Raw genomic sequence first — 18947 nt, 5'->3', positions numbered from 1 at the left:
TCTGGACGGCAACCCGAAGGAATTCTCACATTGCGGAATGGCAACATTTGTACGTTGCGTGTGGCCGCGGCGTATAATCCTATTGGACACGATGAGCGGAAGTGCCTTTTTGGGCAATGCGGAGCAAACGTGGGGGAGCCGCCAGCCGTTGCCTTGGCGGCGGAACCCATTGATCGATCCTCTGTCTACCAGAGTATGATTCTGTAAAATGCATGCCAGAGTACCTCCTCTTCTTCTATAGTATGTGAAGCGGAGTTGACGTGTACCGGTAAGAAGCTATTCTATCCCATCGCGTAGGTCCACAAACCAAGTAGAGAAGTGGCGTGCCGGCCGCTACTCTGGCGGCTGCCATGGTAGTAGCGCCTTACTGCGTTGCAAAATGCGCAAATTTGCTCGCACCGACTCTAGAGTCCAAAGTTACCTTTTTTTATAGTTAGTGCGCTTCAACGGCCGAGTCTGTTCTCGAAGTGGCGGAAATACCCGGCGTCGAGACCAGCACGCAGAGCTCGGCTCGGCTTCAATAAGCATGTGGCTCCGCTCGTAGAATTGCTAAACTACTGCAGCACGTGTGACAACTACTGAACTATGTGCTTGTGGCGGGCTTTGGCATTGGGCGATGGTGTACGAGTGAGTCTGCTTTCCCCAGTGCCTCTATGATGGCAGAATACTCCTATACAATATCTACCTGCCACTTATACCGAGTAGTCTGCTGGCAACTTGTGCCGTCTTGTCAGCTACTCGGGCATATTCTACGTTTTGATCTGCCTCAAAAAGCAATCGAAATTGAGTGGCTGGCGGCGTCGAAAGCCCAACCTGCATGGAAGCGTTTTCGGAGCCCAGGCGGTCTGAGCGAGATTGTAACAAGCTCCGCCACGTCAAGCCATCGCCAGCGCGAGGAGGCGAGCTGAACAACCAGCTGGGCTCCTTTGGCGGCTGCGGCGCCCGTAGCAAAATGGGCATGGCGAGTGCACCCCCTCCTATGATCCGGTAAAACCAGTCTTGGTTTCGCTGAAGCTCCTGCAACACCCTCATTTCCGAATGCGGCGCTTTTTAAGAGAGACGCGGGCATTGCGCGAAAGTAGGCTCTCGGGCAAAGGTTCTGGTTGCCACGACTGTACAGCGAGGGTTAGCACCTGCCGTGTCGCCCAACTTGGCATCCCTACCCAGGTTGCCAAGTTACCGGCATCGACACACCGTTGCTCGAGGGTCGGTAAAGTTGTTAAACAAGTTAAACGAACTGGGAAAACACCCTTGTCCGCCCCATTTCTGAGCCCGTCGGTCCGCAAGTGCACACTCAATAGGTGGCCCATGGGCCTCAGCTGAGGCGTGCTAGGGCTCAGCTGGGGGTGGCGCGACTGTGCGCACAGCGGCTTTCGGAGCCGAAGATTGCTCCCCAGCATGTCTCAGACACCTTGCTGAGGCTGCGACGGTAGGAATGCGACAACGGTCGAGGATGTTGACTTACTGGCAGAAGCGCGCAAGACATGCGTCTTGGACAGGACGTGGAGGTCACCTCTCCGACTGAGATTTGGCGCAAAATCGCTCGCTTCGTCAACAACCGAAGACGCTCGTGACGGAGCCCATTCGCCCAACGGCTCGCTAGGTAGCGCTGGGTGGCCAAAAGCAGTGCACATCTCCGCCGCTCTCCCTTGTCTGGTGGAGGCTAGCGCGGGCAAGATGGACAAGCCCAGGTTGCACAAGACGAATCACGACACGCAAGGTGATGGACCTTGTCGCCGTAATACATTATCACAGTAGCACTGGAGCAGCAAAGGCATGTCATTGGCCCGTTGGTCGTCGAGAGCAAGACTATCGGCTGCAGCCTCCGGAGAAGTTGTCCTAACTGTCGCTGCCCTGTCCTGTCCTGCCCTGTCTTGTCCTGACCCGCCCCGCGATCTCCCCGCTCTGGTCTACGACCAGGCTGCGGCCCTCGCCATCTTCTTGCTCGACCAGCCCAGTACGGGGCTAGGAAATACACAAGTTACGCAAACATCGTGCGGTCTTGCGCTTCTCTCCTTCGACTTGGATGGACGACACCAGCCATTGTTTGGCTGCCCCTTCTCAATTTGAGACTTCTCATCCACATTCGCCATGAATCCACTTAATCCGTACCTCAGCTACAAGAGGGATACGAGTCGTCTGATTTTCTGGGTCATCCGCGTGTCCAACACGATTATCAGAACTGCGAAAATTCTGCCGGATGACGCTCCGAAGCACCCCAATACCACCGGCGAGGTGACTGTCGCCTCTCTTGTAGCGCTCTCAAAGCTTATTGCCTCCCGCATCAAGCCTGTGCCGCGATCCATTCTGGCCCTTTTCGACTCTGTGATTCAAGCTCGCACGGAATCTCACGAGACCTTTCAGCAGTTCAGCTCGACAGATCCTGACATTGAGCGAAGTAATGCCTCTCACAGACACTTCATTGACGCTCTGGTGGAGGCCTTTGATGCGCTGGGCGGCGCAGAATATATCCAAGAGCGCGATGTGAGGGCTACGAAAGAGGCAGAACAGCGCCAAGCTAAAATGGAGGAAGATGTTAATGAGTACTATGACGAGAAGGAAGACTTGGAAGACGCCCTCTTCTCCAACAGGTTTGCCGCTCTCGGATTGGATGATTCGGATGATGATGCCGAGAGCGGAAGTGAGGCGGAACTGGAGCAGGGACAGGCTCCCAGACGACGCCAACAGAGACGACCGGCTGGTAAAGGCAAGAAAGGTAAAGGAAAGGGCGCCAAGAAGAAGAAGGGCACTCGCGTTCAGCAGCCGCCAAAAGCTACCACCATGGACGACATTCCGGTGGACCTGTACCGCTTCACACACGACTCAGCAGGCGAAATGACCGATTACCTCATCGCAGTTTATGCGCTCTTTCAGGAAATTGCAACTTTGCGTTGCTATGTGCAAGCTCAGTGGCGCGACGTCGCCTACCACGGCATGAATGCGGCTATTGCCGGCGCCATGTCGCACATGGCTGTCAACTTTGTGCAGCGAACCGCCGCAGCCATATTCCTCGACTTTCCGGGCCACGACTCGTACGAAAAGGTCCTCGATCATGTCACGCGCGGCGACATTGCCAATGTAGAAGGATTATTCACAGTTGTCGTACATCCCATACCACAAGACTGCGACCTCTCCCACGCCAACTTGGAGCAGCATTTCGCCTCGACACAACCGTTGAAGCACCAATGCATCAACATCAGAGAGCAGTTTCTCGTCCACGCTTTTGACGCACTCGTCGATTTTGTTGTCGATTACCAAAAGACGCGGAGCGGCAAGCCTACCAAGGCGATGCTTCAGGAAATTAATGGCTGGGATCCCAGGTTTGATATTGAGTCCGCCACCGAAGAGCAGCGAGTGAAATGGCGGCGTTCTTTTACCATCAACTGGCTCTATGACGTCGTCAATGTGTTTTCAGCGGTCGTGATACAGCGAAACCAGGAAGAGAACAATCGCTACCCTCTGGAAGAGGTCGACTGGTCCACGAGCGGACCGTGGGACATTTATAAACGCGTGTACGGACTCGGCGAATTTGCCGGCTTCGTCACGAGCCTCTGCTTCCAGAAGCCCGGACACGACTTTCGCTCTCGAATCCAGCCTCACCACGTCTTTCAGCTTCAGTGCATTGTCGACTCAATGGCCATGTCGCGCGGCTGGATTGCCACTGGCCTACTGGGTCACAACTTTAGAGATGCTCCCGAAGACTTTGATGCGCAGCGCGATATCAAGCAGTTCCTCGACCGTGAGCAAAAGCGAGTGGGCCAAGGTTTCCTACAACCTGTTGATCTTCTCCGAAACTTGATGATCAAGGACGGAATGGTGAACAATGATCCGACGCGCCACGAAGCAAACTACGAGCTATTGAAATCGCTTCAAAACAACTTTCAAATTGCTCTTGGACGATCAGAGTACTTGAGGGCGGGCAACATTATACCGCCATCACGATTTGGCTCCAACGTGGATGGCATGTGGGACTATTGCCCGTATCTCTGCGGTGTCGGGCTGGAAGAAGCCCTGCGAGAAGCCTTCCACCGCTGCCTCATTGTTATTGACAAGCTCCCCGAGCCCATGCTGATCCTCCACCTGCACAACATGCTCGCGCGACGCGGCTACATTACGCAAAACATCAGCCTCTTCTCCGGCCTGCAGGAGCTGTGGTCCGAGGCGCTCTACAGCGGCGGCCAGCGCCCGACAAAAAAGTTTGCGCAGGCGCTGCGCGGGCGGATCCAAGAGAGGCGCGTCGGGCACCCCAAGACAAAGGCCAACGAGGACTTTTGGACGCTCCGCTACAACCTCTTCTTCCGGCGCGGGTCGTTCCTGCTGCAGCTCAACGCGGCGGGCTGGAACCCGGACCGCATCCCTGACGCCGAGGTGACGGTGCCGTCGACGCTGGCCCTGCACCGCATCAGCCAGAGCCGGCCCGTCACGGACCCTGCGACGGGCCGGAAGCGCATGGAGGACTCGCTGCTGGTCAGCCGCGCGCGCGCGCACTTTTCCGAGGAGCAGCTCGTCGAGTCGGTGCTCGAGGTGCCGCGGCGGCGGCAGGCGCTCCGGGGCCGACAGCACCACCAGCAGCGGCAGGTGGACAAGCAGAAGCACCCGCACAACTCCATCATCCCCGACGGCTTCGCGCAGGCGAGCCTTGCGCGGGCGGGCGGCGGCCGCCCGCTCGGCATCGAGACGACGGTGCTGGAGCTGCTGGAGCTCGTCAAGCTCGATGTGTGGTGCGACGTGCGCGGCACGGCGCCGCTCTCGGCCATCAACTACGTCTGGGTCATGATCCAGTCCATGATGCTCTTCACGCAGTGCGAGGCCGCGCTCGAGGCCGCGCAGAACCCGTTCTACCTGCGCGCGTACCGCGAAGGCACCCGCTGGGCCGACCGCAAGCGCGTCGGCTTCACGTACCTGGCGCTCGAGGACGCGGCGGCCGAGGGCGACAACGAGGAGTGCCTGCGCATCCTGGCGCGCGAGTTTGAGAGCCCGAGGGCCGGGTTCCTGCAGCACTGCTACTGGGACGGCCTGGACCTGGAGGACCCGGAGAAGCATTTCGCGGAGAGGGGCGGGACAGATCCGTTTGACAAGTGCACAGTCATGTAGAGATTTCGGGATTGGTGCAGAGGCTTCCGCAATTGGCATTTTCTGCAGAATTGGCTATCCCGCTGTTTCATGGTAGTGGTAGAAAAATCGATTCGAGCTTGGGGACTGACTTCACGTGGCGATTCGTTTGCTTTTGTGATGCTGTGCTTAGTCTTGCTCCAAGCTGTGCGACCACGACGACCACTAAGATTTCAGAGAGATACTACGCCTCGCCAATTCCAGATTCATATAATAGCCTTGATTTGCTTGTGCTTTTTTTACTTGTTTTCCTCTCGGCCAGGATCAGAACATTTTGTGCCGAGTTACAAGCGTTGTCGCCAGGATCAGTCGCTCCTGCGACGGCGTTGGCCGGATCATTCGCAGGCATATCTTGCGACACAAACAGGAAGGTCTTCCTTTTCAGCCATTTAAGTGTTGTTCTTTATTTTTGAAAGTCTCCGGCTTTTCAAAATCCCTATTCTCGTGCCAGCCTTGTGAAGTACCATTCCGATCATTTGAAAGTCTCCGATGCTGCAACATGTAAGTGGCGTCATTCTGCTAGCCGCGAGCAGGGAAGCCTCGTCCCCTCTTGACAGGATTGCGCAGCCTTGACAATGAGTCAATTCCTCCAATATAGGTGGTGGAACAGGTGATATATGCACCTCGCTCATTTTGGAACCAAGAAGGCGCATTTATTCCACAGACAAGGCTCAAGAACCACGGAAGCATGTGACTCGGCTCAAGCAATGTAATGCAGCCCGCCACCCGTACCAAATATAAATAGTTGCACTTACCCGTTGTGTTTGCTGTCGATGACCGCACAGCAAGATCGCTTCCATCACCAAAGTCAACCACTGTCACCTAGCCACCAAACATGCAGCTGCAGCGCTTCATCCTCACGGCCATGTCCTTCCCGACTGTTCTGGCTGGTCTGCCAACTTGCCCAGTAAGACACCCTCCTGATCTCACACCCTGAAATACAGCGTCAGATATTTATGAGTCGGTATGATTGCTGATACTGCTCTCTACAGTCTAATGAGCGCTGGACCAGGGGCCTCCGCTGTAGCGAGAGCTGCCGCAACGCGAGCTGCCCGCCTCCTTGCGTGCCAAACTACACACACGGGTGCTTCTGTATCCAAGGATATCTCCGGAACGAGGTAAGGCATTCCTCCTTGATCTATTGGCCGGAATCTGTTGCGCTAATCTTGATGTTCACTAAATATAAGGACACGAAGGAGTGTGTCAAGCAGGAGAGCTGCCCTGTCTATACTTGTCCAGGCCATGGTAATAATTAAACACCAACGGCCGCAAGGCTTGAATACAAATTCCAAAAAAAAAAAAAAAAAAAAGGAAAAGAAAAGTTACCGGTGGCGTATTTTCGCGAATAACATTTATTGCATATTTATTCTAGCTGTGCAATCGCCTCAATTGACAAGGCTATCCAATACGAGCTCTACTTCCTCATTACGACTTTCAGCGTCCAAATGTCGTTCGACTCTGGAAGAGATGTGTACCATGGCAAATTCCGAAACACATCGGTTACGAATGGAAACAAAAGAGCTTGATTTTCTTACTACTGCACTTTTTCCTAAGATGTTCATTTCCTGTCGTGACTGTCGTCTGTTCTTCTGCTCGTGGTTGTGATTCGTAGGCTATCCGTCGACGCCGAAAAGGCGAAAAACCACGTCAGCACGCTTCAGATGAAATCAGGCCAGTTTGGTTCTAAAAATGAAGCGATATTCGAATGGCTGAGCCGTAGTATAATGATTCGATGACAAAGCTCGCCGCTCGGGGACTTGTTGGCTGTTGAGAACCTGGAATAGCCCACTCTCAGCCTCGTCTCAACGTAACATGCCGAGCCCCAGCTGAGCCCCAACGCGCGTCGAAATGCCAACATGGGCCAGAGCTGCATGGTACGGGGAACTTCGGCGGATGCGAAACCGAAGTTCGGTTTGCCCAGAACAGGGAACGGCCGATAAAGTTTCGCCAACGCCAGCGGCGCGCGCCGTGTCCAACAAAGTACCCTCATAGTGAAGCTGGCGGAGTGGACCTTGCATTCTAGAACGCAACGTCGTCCAACCATTTGTTCAGCAGAACTAGAGGTTTACATCCTCATTTCTCTCTTTGTCTTTCTCCTTCGAGACCATCCTCTACAGAGTAATCCACCTCCTTTTCAGTCACGTCCCGGAAAAGAAAGAAAAACGTAAAGCCAAGCCAGTCTTCCGACAGAACATATTGCAGACATGCCGAGCTGGAAAGCCATCCTCTTCAGGCATCTCCTGATCTGGACCTACAAGCCCTTCCAGAGAACTCCAGCCTCGTTCCACGCGCACATCCAAAAGGAGCGCAAGGCAAATCCTTGCGAGCCCAGCGACAAGGTCAGCGCGCAGCTCACCATCGAAGAGACCGAGTCCGGCGGCTGCCGCGTCTTCCACGCGACGCCCAATGACGACGGGCCCATCGAGGCCCGCGTGCTCTACATCCACGGCGGCTCCTTCATCTTCGACCTCAGCCCTCTGCACTGGGACTTCATCGTGATCCTAGCGACGAAGCTTCGCGCCCGCGTCACCGTCCCGCTGTATCCGCTCGCGCCGGAGCACAAGCTGGTGGCCATGTACGACATGCTACAGCCGCTGTACGATGAAATGGCCGCCGCAAAGGACGGCACGCCATTCTGGTGCATGGGCGACTCGGCCGGCGGGACGTTTACGCTGGGCCTCACCCAGCGTGCCCTGGACGCCGGCAAGCCCATGGCCGATCGTCTCGTGCCCATTTCGCCCTGCGTCGACGGCACCATGATGAACCCGGACCTCTTCGTCGTGGGCATCGAGAAGGATCCGATGCTCTCGCTGACTGGTGTTGCGATTAGCCGGACGCTGTTCCTGGGGGACCTGAAGCCGGAAGATCCGCTCATCACCACCATCAACGGCACCATCAAGGGTCTACCGCCTATGTTTGTGCCGCTGGGCACTGACGACTTACTGTCCCCGGATGCGCAGCTCTTTGTTCAAAAGGCAAAGGACAACGGCTGCGACGTGACGTCGATCCTGGGCGAGGGCTTGTTCCACGTCTGGTTCATATTCCCACTCTCGGAGGCTACAGAGGCACAGCGACAATTGTTCGATTGGCTGAGGTCTCCCAGGCCAAGTGGTGGGCAGTAACTAGCCGAATCATGAGTTGTACGGAGAGCGTGGATTTTTATCGCTCACGCCACAGAACACTGGTATCGCTCCCATGGCATCCAACCTATAAAGTCTCTGGGCATGTGAGTATGCCGATCTCGGCCTTTTGCACTGGTATTGGGAGCGCATTTATCACCGTGGCTTCATCTTCAGAGATGACGACCCTACTCCCGAGATCTAGGTTCGTCTTTACTTCTTACCAGAGTGGCTCGTCAAGGTATGGGAGGTAACTCAGCTTGTGGAGAAGCTGGAGCAGCGCATGCTGGGAGGGCATATGGGAGGAGGGAGCGGCTAAATACAAAGTTGAAGTTGGAAACCAGGAAATTCAACATCATACTGGCAATAACGCTTTTTGAATTGTTTTGTGCGATTGTGATGAATAGACATTACACTGCATATAATCGCCTCATAATAAGCTACATAAACGACTCGCTGAGAGATTACGCATCACTCCCGTGTACAACATCCGGTCCCATGCTGCAACCGCGTAACATGCCCGCCGATGAGACAGGTGGTGTGGGCGAAAGCCCTTCAATGCCATACTTTGAGTCACTGAATTCATGTGAGGCGGCCCTTAGCTTACTATATAGCTTGTGAATCATCAGTACCACGATGTACAGCCTCTCGTGATCATGTAACTTTCAAGCAGCGTGAGCCCGTGCACCTTGTCCGCGGCTCATAGTACTTGTTCCTTGACAAATTTTGCATATTTTGCATATTTAAACAGACAAATTCCCGTTCTAAATTAACAGCAAACCTCAATCTACAATCTTCGTTTCGAGTCAAAATGGCACCACTAGCTAACTTTTCTGAGCCTGCGTCTACCTTGCCGCGCCAAGGAGACTTGCACGATTACTGGCCCGTCTTGCCATCGGAACTTGTCTTGCACATCTTTCAAAGTCTATCAACCGTCGAACAGCTATGGTCATTGGCCTGCAGCTCAAGCCGCCTGTGGAAAGTGTTCCGCGCCAACAGTACCCGCATTCTGCAGAGGGTCCTGGAAGACGATACCCATCCATGGCTCCTCAACGTCATACACGCCACATTCAATCTGCACGCTCGGGACATTCGGCTGCGGCGCTACGAAGAGTTTCGGCATCTGGACTTCTCTTTGGAGGCGCCGGAGTCCTTGTCAAAGACAGCGCCTCCCGAGTTCGTGATAAGATTCGTGACTAAGACACGCAGATTTCACGCCATGGCACATGTGATTCTTGAGAATTGCATGAAAGATATTTGGAGTATAGGGGACAAGCTTCACCCAGCATGTCCCGACGGAGACGGCATGGAGCTGACTTTGTGTATTGACAGGCAAGCGAGCCCGAGTGAGGAGACGCGTGCCGTCATGGGACTGTGGCTCGCGGAGCTCTACTACTCGCTGACGGATGCTTACAGCGACAACGAACAGCCGTGGGTCAAGATGATGATTGACTCGCTTCCGGCTGAAAACAAACCTCTGCTTGGCTTCTTCAGAAAGACTTGGGCTGGCCCTCTGCTGACAATAACGCACGGTGCACAGCTAATGAGACTCAAGGGAGACGCCGTACAGAACAGATTCCCTCCCACATGGGGGAATGTCAGGCTGTGCATCCGCTCGGGTAAGCTGCCCAGGGGCGGTCTCGCGGGTGGTCTCTACTGCCGGACTGCGCCGTCACAGTACTCGCCCCAAACGCTCGCAGGCCCAAGCAATATGACGGAGATGTGCAAGGCAATGCGCCAGAGGCCGCTTACGAGACAGTACTTCCACAGCATCCGAACGATTGCGCCGCAGGATGATGAGATCCACCACTTGCCGTACCGGCCCTTTATCAGGTTTGGCTTCTTCCACTGGGACCATAACTTGATGGAAAGGCTGGGCCTGTTCCCGAGTGGTCAGGCGAGTCGTCACGATCTTTTCCGATACTGGAAGAGCTTCTTGTCCACCGTCGAGGTCGCTGAGCTTGCCAGAGAGCAGGCTGTCTCCAAAAACAACTACTGGCAACAGGTAGCGGAGCTCAGAGCTCGAAACCCGGCGGCGCTTATTGGCGAGCCTCATGACGACGCAGACTACGTCGACGTTTACGAGAATGATGTAGATACCGAAGACGAGGAAAAAGAAAAAGATTGACCGTCTTTTTCTGGCTGGTGGTCTGGGCTGCAGCTGGGTTAGACGAAACTCACGAGCTCAAGGTCTAAATACTTCAGCAATGATGACACTCTCGATTGCTGAATATGACTACTCCTTGTCGAATCACTAGACTTTGGATTTCGCCCGTGAAAACATGTTGCGCAGGTGATGTTGCTTGTCGCTCGCTGTCATAATCGTGGCGCGACACTGTATCGTAGCCGAAGGGCATTACCTACAGGAGATGATATTTTGACATGCTTTTCCAAGCAACCAGAGAGCTGTAAAACGATGAATGTATAGATCGCCGCTGAATAATTCTCGATTCGATGGCGCAACGATGGCATTGGCTGTCCGATGTAAGTTGCCAAAACGGCAAATCCAGCAAGCTCCACACCACCCCGGTCTTTGAAAATCTGCCACCCATCACCACTTAATTTTTCCTTCACCATCCCACGACACACCGATTCCACCGCCAACACAAAAAGAAATCATGGGAGGCAAACGGCGCAAGCTTCAGCTGAAGCGAGAAAGGGCCGGTGGCAAAGGCGGCGGGCCCAAGATCCCGACGCCGCGCGGCTTTATCCCCAACCGGCACTCGGACAAGCCTCTGGCTGCCGCAGGCCCAGGGAGCGGCGGCGTCGGCTTCCAGCAGCCGCAGAGCCGCAAGACGAGCAAGAAGACGCAGGAACAGCGGGAGCGGCAGCTGCAGCGCAACCAGGAGAACCCGACGATTCCGTTTGACGCCGCCGACGACCGCATCCTGCTGGTCGGCGAAGGGGACCTGAGCTTCGCGGCGTCGCTCGTCCACCACCACCGCTGCCGGCACGTCACGGCGACGGTGCTGGACCGCGACCACGCCGAGCTCGTGGCCAAGTACCCATCTGCAGACGCCAACATTGCCATTTTCCACGGCGAGAAGAAGCCAGACGCAAAGAAGGTGGCGGACGCAGAGGACAAGGACGGTGACGACGACGACGACGACGACGACGAGGCGCCGAAAGCAACGGCAGCATCTGACGACTCTGAAAGCGACAGCGACGCCGACTACGACAGCTACGGCAACCGCCACCCGCGCCCTCCGCCGACCAACCGCCTTCTCTACAACACTGACGCCACCAAGCTGCCCCCCTCCCTCGGCAAGCCCCATCCCTTTGACCGCATCCTCTTCAACTTCCCGCACGTCGGCGGCAAGTCGACCGACGTCAACCGCCAGGTGCGCTACAACCAGGAGCTGCTCGTCGCCTTCTTCCAGCGCGCGGTGCCGCTCCTCGCGCCCGGCGGCAGCATCGTCGTCACGCTCTTCGACGGCGAGCCGTACACGCTGTGGAACGTCAAGGACCTGGCGCGCCACGTCGGCCTGCAGGCCGACGCCAGCTTCCGCTTCCTGGCGCGCGCGTACCCGGGGTACCGCCACGCGCGGACCATTGGCGTGATTCGGAGCAAGAAGGGCGCCGGTGCGGAGGGCGGCGCGTGGAGGGGCGAGGATCGGCCGGCGAGGAGCTACGTGTTTGTGAAAAAGGGCGACGTGCTGAGGAAGCCAAAGAATCAGCAGCAGCCGGTGAAGAAGCGCAAGAGGAGCGGTAGTGATGACGAGGCGGACTCGAGTGAGGATGATCTGGACGATTAGAGGGCAGATGAAAGAAGAAGAAAAAACATGATGATTCTCATGGGAAGATGGAGTTTTGGGCGCTGGGGTCCTGGTACAAAATTACATTCATAGATGTGGCGTTTTCTTTTATTTACTGCTACAATATATACCCCCGGTACATGTTGATAACATTATCTTTCTGTAAAGGCCGTATAATGGCCTCCGATCTCTCGCGCCAATGGACAAAGTCAGGTCAGCGATGGGGTGAGTTTTTATTCAAATAGCTAGTAACAATAGCTAGGAATAATATATCGACTGCAGGAAAAAAACAACATGAAAAGAAATTGCTCCAGTATGCTCGCAACAGGTCGGCCAGATGCGCCCACAGCAAGCAAGCAAAGCGACTTTCCTGTACGAGGAAAAAGAATAAAACGCTTTTTTGTAAGAAAATAGTATAGATGGAAACAAATTGTCACATATTGATAAATCCTTCGCCCCCACCATGCTCACTCTCTTTCGCTTCCCAATCTGCCCCTCCCAACAATTACACGTCTCTTTTTTCCTTCCCCTTTCCTGTCTACCACTACTCCCTTCACAATAAAAAAAAGTTGTGCCACCGAGGCGCTCAGCCAAAGTTTGAAACAATAGACAAAACAACAACACATGAGTAAACAAGAGTAAAAGCTTAGTGGCTGAGAACCTCCTGTTTTCGGTTCCGTTCTGGCTCTCCATTCGTCGTCCTCTGCGCCTCGTCCTCCAGCCGCTGGGCCTCTTCGTTCTCGCGCTCCAAGGCCCTCTCCTGCTCCTGCAGCGCCCTTTGCTCCTCCGTGGGCTCTGCGTCTTGCGGCGGAGGCGGCGGCGGCGGCGGCGGGCTGGGCGTCGCGGCAGCACCACCCTCGTCTTCCCGGAGACGCTTCATCTCGGGGCCGTCGGTGGTGGGCGTCGTCGCGTCTGGCAGGTCAGTGTCGGCATCGCCTTCGGTGACGTCGTCATGCTTGCGCTTGCGACTGGCTGGCGAGTCGTCCATATTCACGTCGCTCAGCTCGGCGTCGTTGCCCTGGTTGTCGCCGGCAGCGCCGGACAGCTCTGTCGCGGCATTTTCCGTAGAGCCGCTGGCATCGCCCTGCTCCTTCTTTTGCGCCTCGAATTTGTGAACGGCCCGGTCTAGAAAGTCCTTGGAGTACGTCTTGACCTTGCGGGCTTGTTTCTCATTGAGTTTTGCGGTCGGATCCGCCACGCGGTTGTTCTTGTAGTCTGAAGCTACAAACTTCTTGGAGAGATCTTTGCCCAAACGCTTCAAGTCATCTTTTGGCAGTTTATGGCGGAATTTGTCCAGAACGTATTTGATATGAGGGAAAACCTTGAATAAAAGTTAGCAGGAAATTCGAGGGCCTTATTTCCTTGGTGGCAAGCCCGTACAGTGTTTTCATAAATCTTCATTTGCTTGTCCTGAGGTAATGCGCGCCACTTATCCGATCGGGAATCCGTGCTGGGTGTCTCTGAGGACTGCGATCTTGACGGTTGCGATGGTGTAGATTTTGGTGTGCCTTCTTTTGTCACTCTCGCGATGATGTTTTGAATCATCTGCTGCTCCTGCTGAGCCTTTGACGGCACCTTGGGAGTCTGGTCGGCGGGCAGCGTCGGACGCTGCCATGTCGTTGTGCCCTGTTTATTATAATAATACATGTTGCCTTTGGCGTCCTTGGCGGAGAACCAGCCTTGCGGCAGCGGTCCATTGTTGCCAAAGCGCTGCCGTTGGCGCGGGGCGTTTCCGGCATGGAAATTGTTGTTTCGTTGTGGTATACTGCTGCGAGGTCCCTTGGGGGCATTGATAGGCTGCGATGCGGGTTTGCTCTGTGGGGTTTGCGCGGCCGCCGTCGCCGCCGCATCTCCCTCTCTCGCCGGGCCTCTGCGGTCCTCGTATATACTTTGGGTCTGCATACCAGGCTCGAACTTGCGCCTGCGAATGCGATATGCCATTTCCAATTTACTCCAGTCATCCAGGAGCTTTCTCGACTTTGTTGCAACATCTTCGTGCTCTGATTGCGCGAGCTCTTCAACCGTAGCTTCAATATTGGAGTCTTGAATCTTGTTCCTTGTCAGGCGGGGGAAGCTGTCAAGGATGGAAAGGACCTGTAGGACGACGTTGTGGTCGTCACTAAATGTATGCAGTGTCGTCTTGAATATTTGATAGGCGTGCATGCGCATGACACTGTGAATCACACGCTCATCCTCGCTCTGCTGAATACGATCAAGAAGTTTGACTGCGATCCACTTCTCCTTACACTGCATGAGTGTAGCCATGACCTTGCGGGAGTCTTCCTCGTCGAGAGGACGCGCGTGAAGGCTATTGACGTAGTCCTCGTCTTCCTCATCGGCACGCTTCTTGCGCGGCTTCTTGGCAACAGTCGTGTCCCAGCCGTCACCAAGATCGATGCCCAACGCCTCAATGGTAGCAGGCGGCAGCTTGGTTGCACGCTCCGTCTGGGTTTTGCCGCCGATGAAGCCGACGCAGGTGGGCTCGCCACAGTAACATGGCTGAGGGTCGGCACCGTACCGATCAACATTATAGTTGAATACGAGCTCTTCACCAGCACGGATTGAACGCATCGCAAAGATGCCCATGCGCAGCTTGTCGCCGACCACCCATTTGTCCACGTAGCAATTGGGAACGCAGGAGTGGTTGCAAAAGCGGCCGAGGTTGCCCTTTCGCGTCGCATCGACAAACTCGTTCTTGTTGAGGGACATGAAGTAGAAGTGCTTGATGCCCTGTTGGTCGTACAGGATCATACGCCGTCGAAAGGTGGCCTCGTTGATGACCTCACCAATGTACTCGAAAATGAAGTCGTTAGCGCCCAGATTCGCGTCAGTACGAAGGCCATATCCCTTCTTGTCCGTTTTGATGACGGACACGTCGGCATATTGTTTTCGTTGGAAGCGTTGGTTCTGGCAACCGCCACCGCAGTTGCCGGCCGTCTCGCTGCATTCCATTTTCGTCGCGCGGTTGATGCAGTCCGAGTCTTCGCCGCACGCCATATTGACGCCATCCTCTGCAGGTCAAAAAAAATGTCAGTACACCATGCTTGTAGCTGCGCACAATCTCCATTTTGTATGATTTTCGCTGCGAGCCAGGTTAGGGGGCAGTGGGCCAACTTACGCCACTCCTCTCGACAGTCGCAGTCAAACGCGTCGTTCTCGGTAGAACCCAGGTGCTTGGAGCCATAGAGACAATCGGGGATGACTTGGAAAGATTTGCAGGCCTCCGGGGTCATGTTGGGAAGGCTGTCGAACAGAGGCGGTTCTCGGGTGGGCGTGGGCTTCTGGGACGACTTGCGCGATAGTCGTGGGCGCGACGAGTTGGGGGTTCCGTTGCCATCGCTGCGCGACTTGCCCCCTTCGGTGGACGGCGAAGGAGAGCCATCGAGCTTGATGGCCTTGGTCGCGTCCGTCACAGCGCCCGTCGTCGAGTCGGGATGGTGTGCGGCGGCGGCGCCGTTGATTCCGTCCTCCAGCTTTATTTTCTGCATCTTGACCGTCGCGTTCTCGTCATCCTTCATAACCACATTGACGGGGGGCCGGTGATGGGAAATCGAGGCGCCGAATGCAGGAATAGCGATGGATTGGCGCAGAGACGTATATGGGTGCGCGTGTGTGGTCGCGTCGATGTAGAAAAAAGTCGTGCCGCACGAATGGGTATGCGGGTGGCAGAGGCGGCTCGCGAGCACTGCAGGCGATCAATGGTGCAGTTTGGAGGGGAGGCAAAAGTCGCTAGTTCCAGACGGCGCTATGCGGAGCAGTGCTTCCTCTGCAGTCTGAGATGTGCCGACCGAGTCAATGGCTGGCAATGTTGCGTCGCAGCACTGCCCAAGAGAGACAGAAACAAATATGAATGCGCAAGCGTAAAATTGGTCGCAGGCTCTGATTGCGCAAATTGGCTCGCGCAGGGGCGCTGTTCTTTTCAAGATGAGGCCAGCCCAAAAGCTGGGGTACAGACAGTCTGGTGTTGGTGTCTGCCCGCCGCCGTAAAGTTAGCAGTAGGTAACTTAGTTAGCGCACCGCACCGGCGCGACTCGGAAATTCTTAGGGCCGTGCTGCCGATTCATCAGCCACTGCATCTCTAAATACCTTCCTTACCTTAGGTAGTTACGCCATCAAGACGTTTCAACATCATTTACAAGAACCGAGCAGGCGGCTGCTGGAGTGTTGTGTTGTCTCTTCCCGCATAATCGTCTGAACAAAGCAAACTGTCACATCCGTCTGCCATGTGCAGTGCAACGCTGTGCCCGTCCCCAGACGCGGCAGCCAAGATACCTACCCTACCCTTGCCATTCTGCTATAGGCAGTCGGGTATAATAACCTCCAAGACAGACACTGCACGAACAGAATCGCATTCTCCGCTGGAAATGTCTCATTGGTGGATCGGAAGACAAAGAAACAGATGTAGGCATCACACCAGATCGAAGCGGATTCGGGCAGAGATGATGGACCTGCTACTGGCACTCTTCCTCCTTCCAGTTGCTAGCCCAATGCTGGGCATCCATTCGCTTCTCAATCCAAGCCCACTCGAGGCCTTGCCGCCAATCATCTCTGGAAGACAATCTTGGCCCAATCTGTAGTGTTCCACTAGTTCGCTGCTGTCAGTCGTGCCAGGCCGGAGCAGATCATGGCACAACTAAAGCGACGCTAAGCATGCAGCCACAGAAAGGAAACAATCCCAGCCCAAGGCCCTCTAGCCGGCTCTCAGCAGCGCACACCAGTACAAAATTCCCGGCCCGTTGCACAGCGTTGGGCTCACCCTCGTCGCGAGCCTAATTCAACAGTCAAGCATGAGTACCGGTGGGGCAGCCGTCTCCTGCCAGCACATTGTGCATGTCCTTGGTTCAAGTCGGTGTAAGCCAGATTCGCTATATAAGAGTCAGACGGTCCGTCAGTGCCAGCAGACGGATGTGCATCATGTAAAAGGCAGGTGCAGAGAGGACAATGCCTCACCAGATGCGACAGCAGAGACACTGGGCCCCGGTGCTCTCGACGTGAGGGGCCGCCTCCAAGCCCGCGAGCCCGCAAGGCAAGGGCCGATGCGAATATGTGTGATGCATGTCTCTTCTCTCCACCAGCCTTGTCACCTGTTTGCAGCCCGTTGCAAGGTCGCCACTGCCGTGCCTCTGCTCGTCCTGCGCAAAACTGCCCCGGCGACAGGACGTGCCCGTTGATTGGCAGGCAGGCAGCGGTCGGTGTGTCCGCAGAAAGGGAGTCATCAAATACTATCAACCGACAGAAACTGTGTGAGCACGAGGTGCCCGGCCCCAGCAAGGATGGATGCCACACTGACAGGAGAGGCTCCGCCAACCAAGGCAAACACGGTCACGCGGACATGCTAACCTGCTTTGCGCCTTCGTATCGCTCCAGGCCGTCTGCGCAGCGAACCAAGGGAAGATTAGGGCCGTCTTTTCGCACAATCGCTCAGCTTTTCATTCCGCAGCCCGAGTCAGGGGTTTTATTCACAGTTGGCCCTCTGAGACAGCCGGTGGAGCGCGCAGCGTCTTTATGCAAGCAGAGGCTTCGAGCACTATTTTGGTACAGGACATCGGGCGAGCACAACCTGGTGCCAGATGAGACAAGACGCCTTGTCACGCCGCACCAACAATGACCCTGCTGCCTGCACAGGACGGTGGCTGGCGCTGGCTGCTCGCTGCCAACTGCATACCAGTACTGTGCAGCTGCACGTCAATGCTCATCGATGCAGCTGTCTACGCTAGCAAGCGTCAACGGATCTAACTAACGTGGGGGGAGGGTGTGCCGCGCATCATCTTTGTGCAGACAAGCGTCATGCACCTGTTCCTTTTCCCTACTATTTTATGAAGAGAAAAAACACAGCCCAAACCTTGCTTACCGAGTCAGTAACTCGATAGCTGAACAAGACGCCCAGAGTTGGAAAAAGCACGCCTAGCGAACGGTGGCACTACCATTACTGGCACTGGTACCACGCGGACTCGATCATGTCCACACCAAAACCACTTCCTCAACTTCTTCCACTTGCACCAGGAGCGGGTCGCTAGCAGCCACACCTGTCGCATCCTTGTCCAGCGGCCCCCCGCACTTTACGAGAGAAGGAGCAAGATAGAGGCAGCCAAGCAGACTCTTGCAATGCCTCCATGCTCCGCCAATGTACGGAGACCTTGGCCGTCGATCTGTCTTTGGCAAAGGCCAAGATCCTCCCGTCTCACCGAACAGCCTGACGGTCTTATTCGGCCTAACAGCAATGTCGCGCCGGAACATGAACGGGAAGTACAGCCTGACAGGCAAACCAGGGTGGCTGCACGCGCCACGACCGCCATATGTCTGTCTCGCACAAGTTGCACAAGTGTTAAAAGGGCCTCTCGGTGCTGGTGTTGCCTGACTTGCGTGCTTGTTTGCCAACTGCTTGGTTCGAGGGCAGCAAGAGGGGGGTGTGTGCCCAGGTGTCTTGTCGTGCGCTAAACGGGTATCATCGTGTGTACCTTGCAGAGCGGGTAGCGCAGTGACTTGGAACCAAACCAAGCCTCCCACAGCTCGACAGGGCATATGCGCTCCCTCTTGGGCTGCCTCCACAAAAAGGAGACTAGACGTTCAGCTGATCCGGCTCGATGCATCAGCGAAGCGTTCTTGGTGGACGGGCCGCTTCAACCACTCAGAGAAACTATGACAAAACTCTTGGCCCCATCCCGCGCGACGGCTCACCAACCAACCACCGGAACAAGGCCCGATGCCGCCCGCTAACAAGAAGGGGCGAAACTCGAACTGGGGCGGCGAGAAGAGAAGAAATGGAGGGGAGGGGGTGCGGCAGGCCCGTTTTCTGGGCACTGCACCAGTGGGACTGGTGGGCTGCCGTCATCGCCATCATGTGCTCCCCGTACTGCCTTGGTGTAGTGTATCTGGGCTGTCAAGGGATCGAAGCTTGTGTGGTGGCGGCAGTGCCAGAGGTCGGCATACCGCAGACACCGCAGTCAGCGTGCCAATGAAA

The 18947-nt window shown here is 55.5% G+C and overlaps 7 protein-coding genes across 7 annotated transcripts; 5 read left to right on the top strand and 2 right to left on the bottom strand.

The window, feature by feature from the left end:
- Positions 1 to 2091: 2091 nt before the first annotated feature.
- Positions 2092 to 5094, top strand: LMH87_012239 (uncharacterized protein; the record flags this gene model as incomplete). The annotated part of the gene is made up of 1 exon (XM_056201517.1): positions 2092 to 5094. The coding sequence occupies one exon, from the start codon at positions 2092 to 2094 to the stop codon at positions 5092 to 5094; it is 3003 nt and encodes a 1000-aa protein (XP_056053261.1).
- Positions 5095 to 5947: 853 nt separating this feature from the next.
- On the top strand, positions 5948 to 6368 carry LMH87_012238 (uncharacterized protein; the record flags this gene model as incomplete). The annotated part of the gene is made up of 3 exons (XM_056201515.1): positions 5948 to 6019; positions 6105 to 6230; positions 6300 to 6368. 3 exons carry the CDS (start codon positions 5948 to 5950, stop codon positions 6366 to 6368), a joined length of 267 nt encoding a protein of 88 aa, XP_056053260.1.
- Positions 6369 to 7316: 948 nt separating this feature from the next.
- On the top strand, positions 7317 to 8234 carry LMH87_012237 (uncharacterized protein; the record flags this gene model as incomplete). Its single annotated transcript, XM_056201514.1, has 1 exon — positions 7317 to 8234. The coding sequence occupies one exon, from the start codon at positions 7317 to 7319 to the stop codon at positions 8232 to 8234; it is 918 nt and encodes a 305-aa protein (XP_056053259.1).
- Positions 8235 to 9042: 808 nt separating this feature from the next.
- Positions 9043 to 10359, top strand: LMH87_012236 (uncharacterized protein; the record flags this gene model as incomplete). Its single annotated transcript, XM_056201513.1, has 1 exon — positions 9043 to 10359. One exon carries the CDS (start codon positions 9043 to 9045, stop codon positions 10357 to 10359), a length of 1317 nt encoding a protein of 438 aa, XP_056053258.1.
- Positions 10360 to 10849: 490 nt separating this feature from the next.
- On the top strand, positions 10850 to 11986 carry LMH87_012235 (uncharacterized protein; the record flags this gene model as incomplete). Its single annotated transcript, XM_056201512.1, has 1 exon — positions 10850 to 11986. One exon carries the CDS (start codon positions 10850 to 10852, stop codon positions 11984 to 11986), a length of 1137 nt encoding a protein of 378 aa, XP_056053257.1.
- A 646-nt stretch (positions 11987 to 12632) lies between these two features.
- On the bottom strand, positions 12633 to 15504 carry LMH87_012234 (uncharacterized protein; the record flags this gene model as incomplete). Its single annotated transcript, XM_056201511.1, has 3 exons — positions 12633 to 13307; positions 13367 to 14997; positions 15105 to 15504. 3 exons carry the CDS (start codon positions 15502 to 15504, stop codon positions 12633 to 12635), a joined length of 2706 nt encoding a protein of 901 aa, XP_056053256.1.
- Positions 15505 to 16827: 1323 nt separating this feature from the next.
- On the bottom strand, positions 16828 to 17682 carry LMH87_012233 (uncharacterized protein; the record flags this gene model as incomplete). The annotated part of the gene is made up of 4 exons (XM_056201510.1): positions 16828 to 16851; positions 16937 to 17208; positions 17277 to 17411; positions 17652 to 17682. The coding sequence occupies 4 exons, from the start codon at positions 17680 to 17682 to the stop codon at positions 16828 to 16830; spliced, it is 462 nt and encodes a 153-aa protein (XP_056053255.1).
- Between the last annotated feature and the right edge of the window lie 1265 nt (positions 17683 to 18947).

The sequence above is a fragment of the Akanthomyces muscarius genome, chromosome 4 (genome assembly GCF_028009165.1).
Source record: "Akanthomyces muscarius strain Ve6 chromosome 4, whole genome shotgun sequence".
NCBI lineage: Eukaryota > Fungi > Ascomycota > Sordariomycetes > Hypocreales > Cordycipitaceae > Akanthomyces > Akanthomyces muscarius.
Note: the sequence above shows the minus strand (reverse complement) of the source record. Positions and strands in the feature narration are given on the sequence as shown.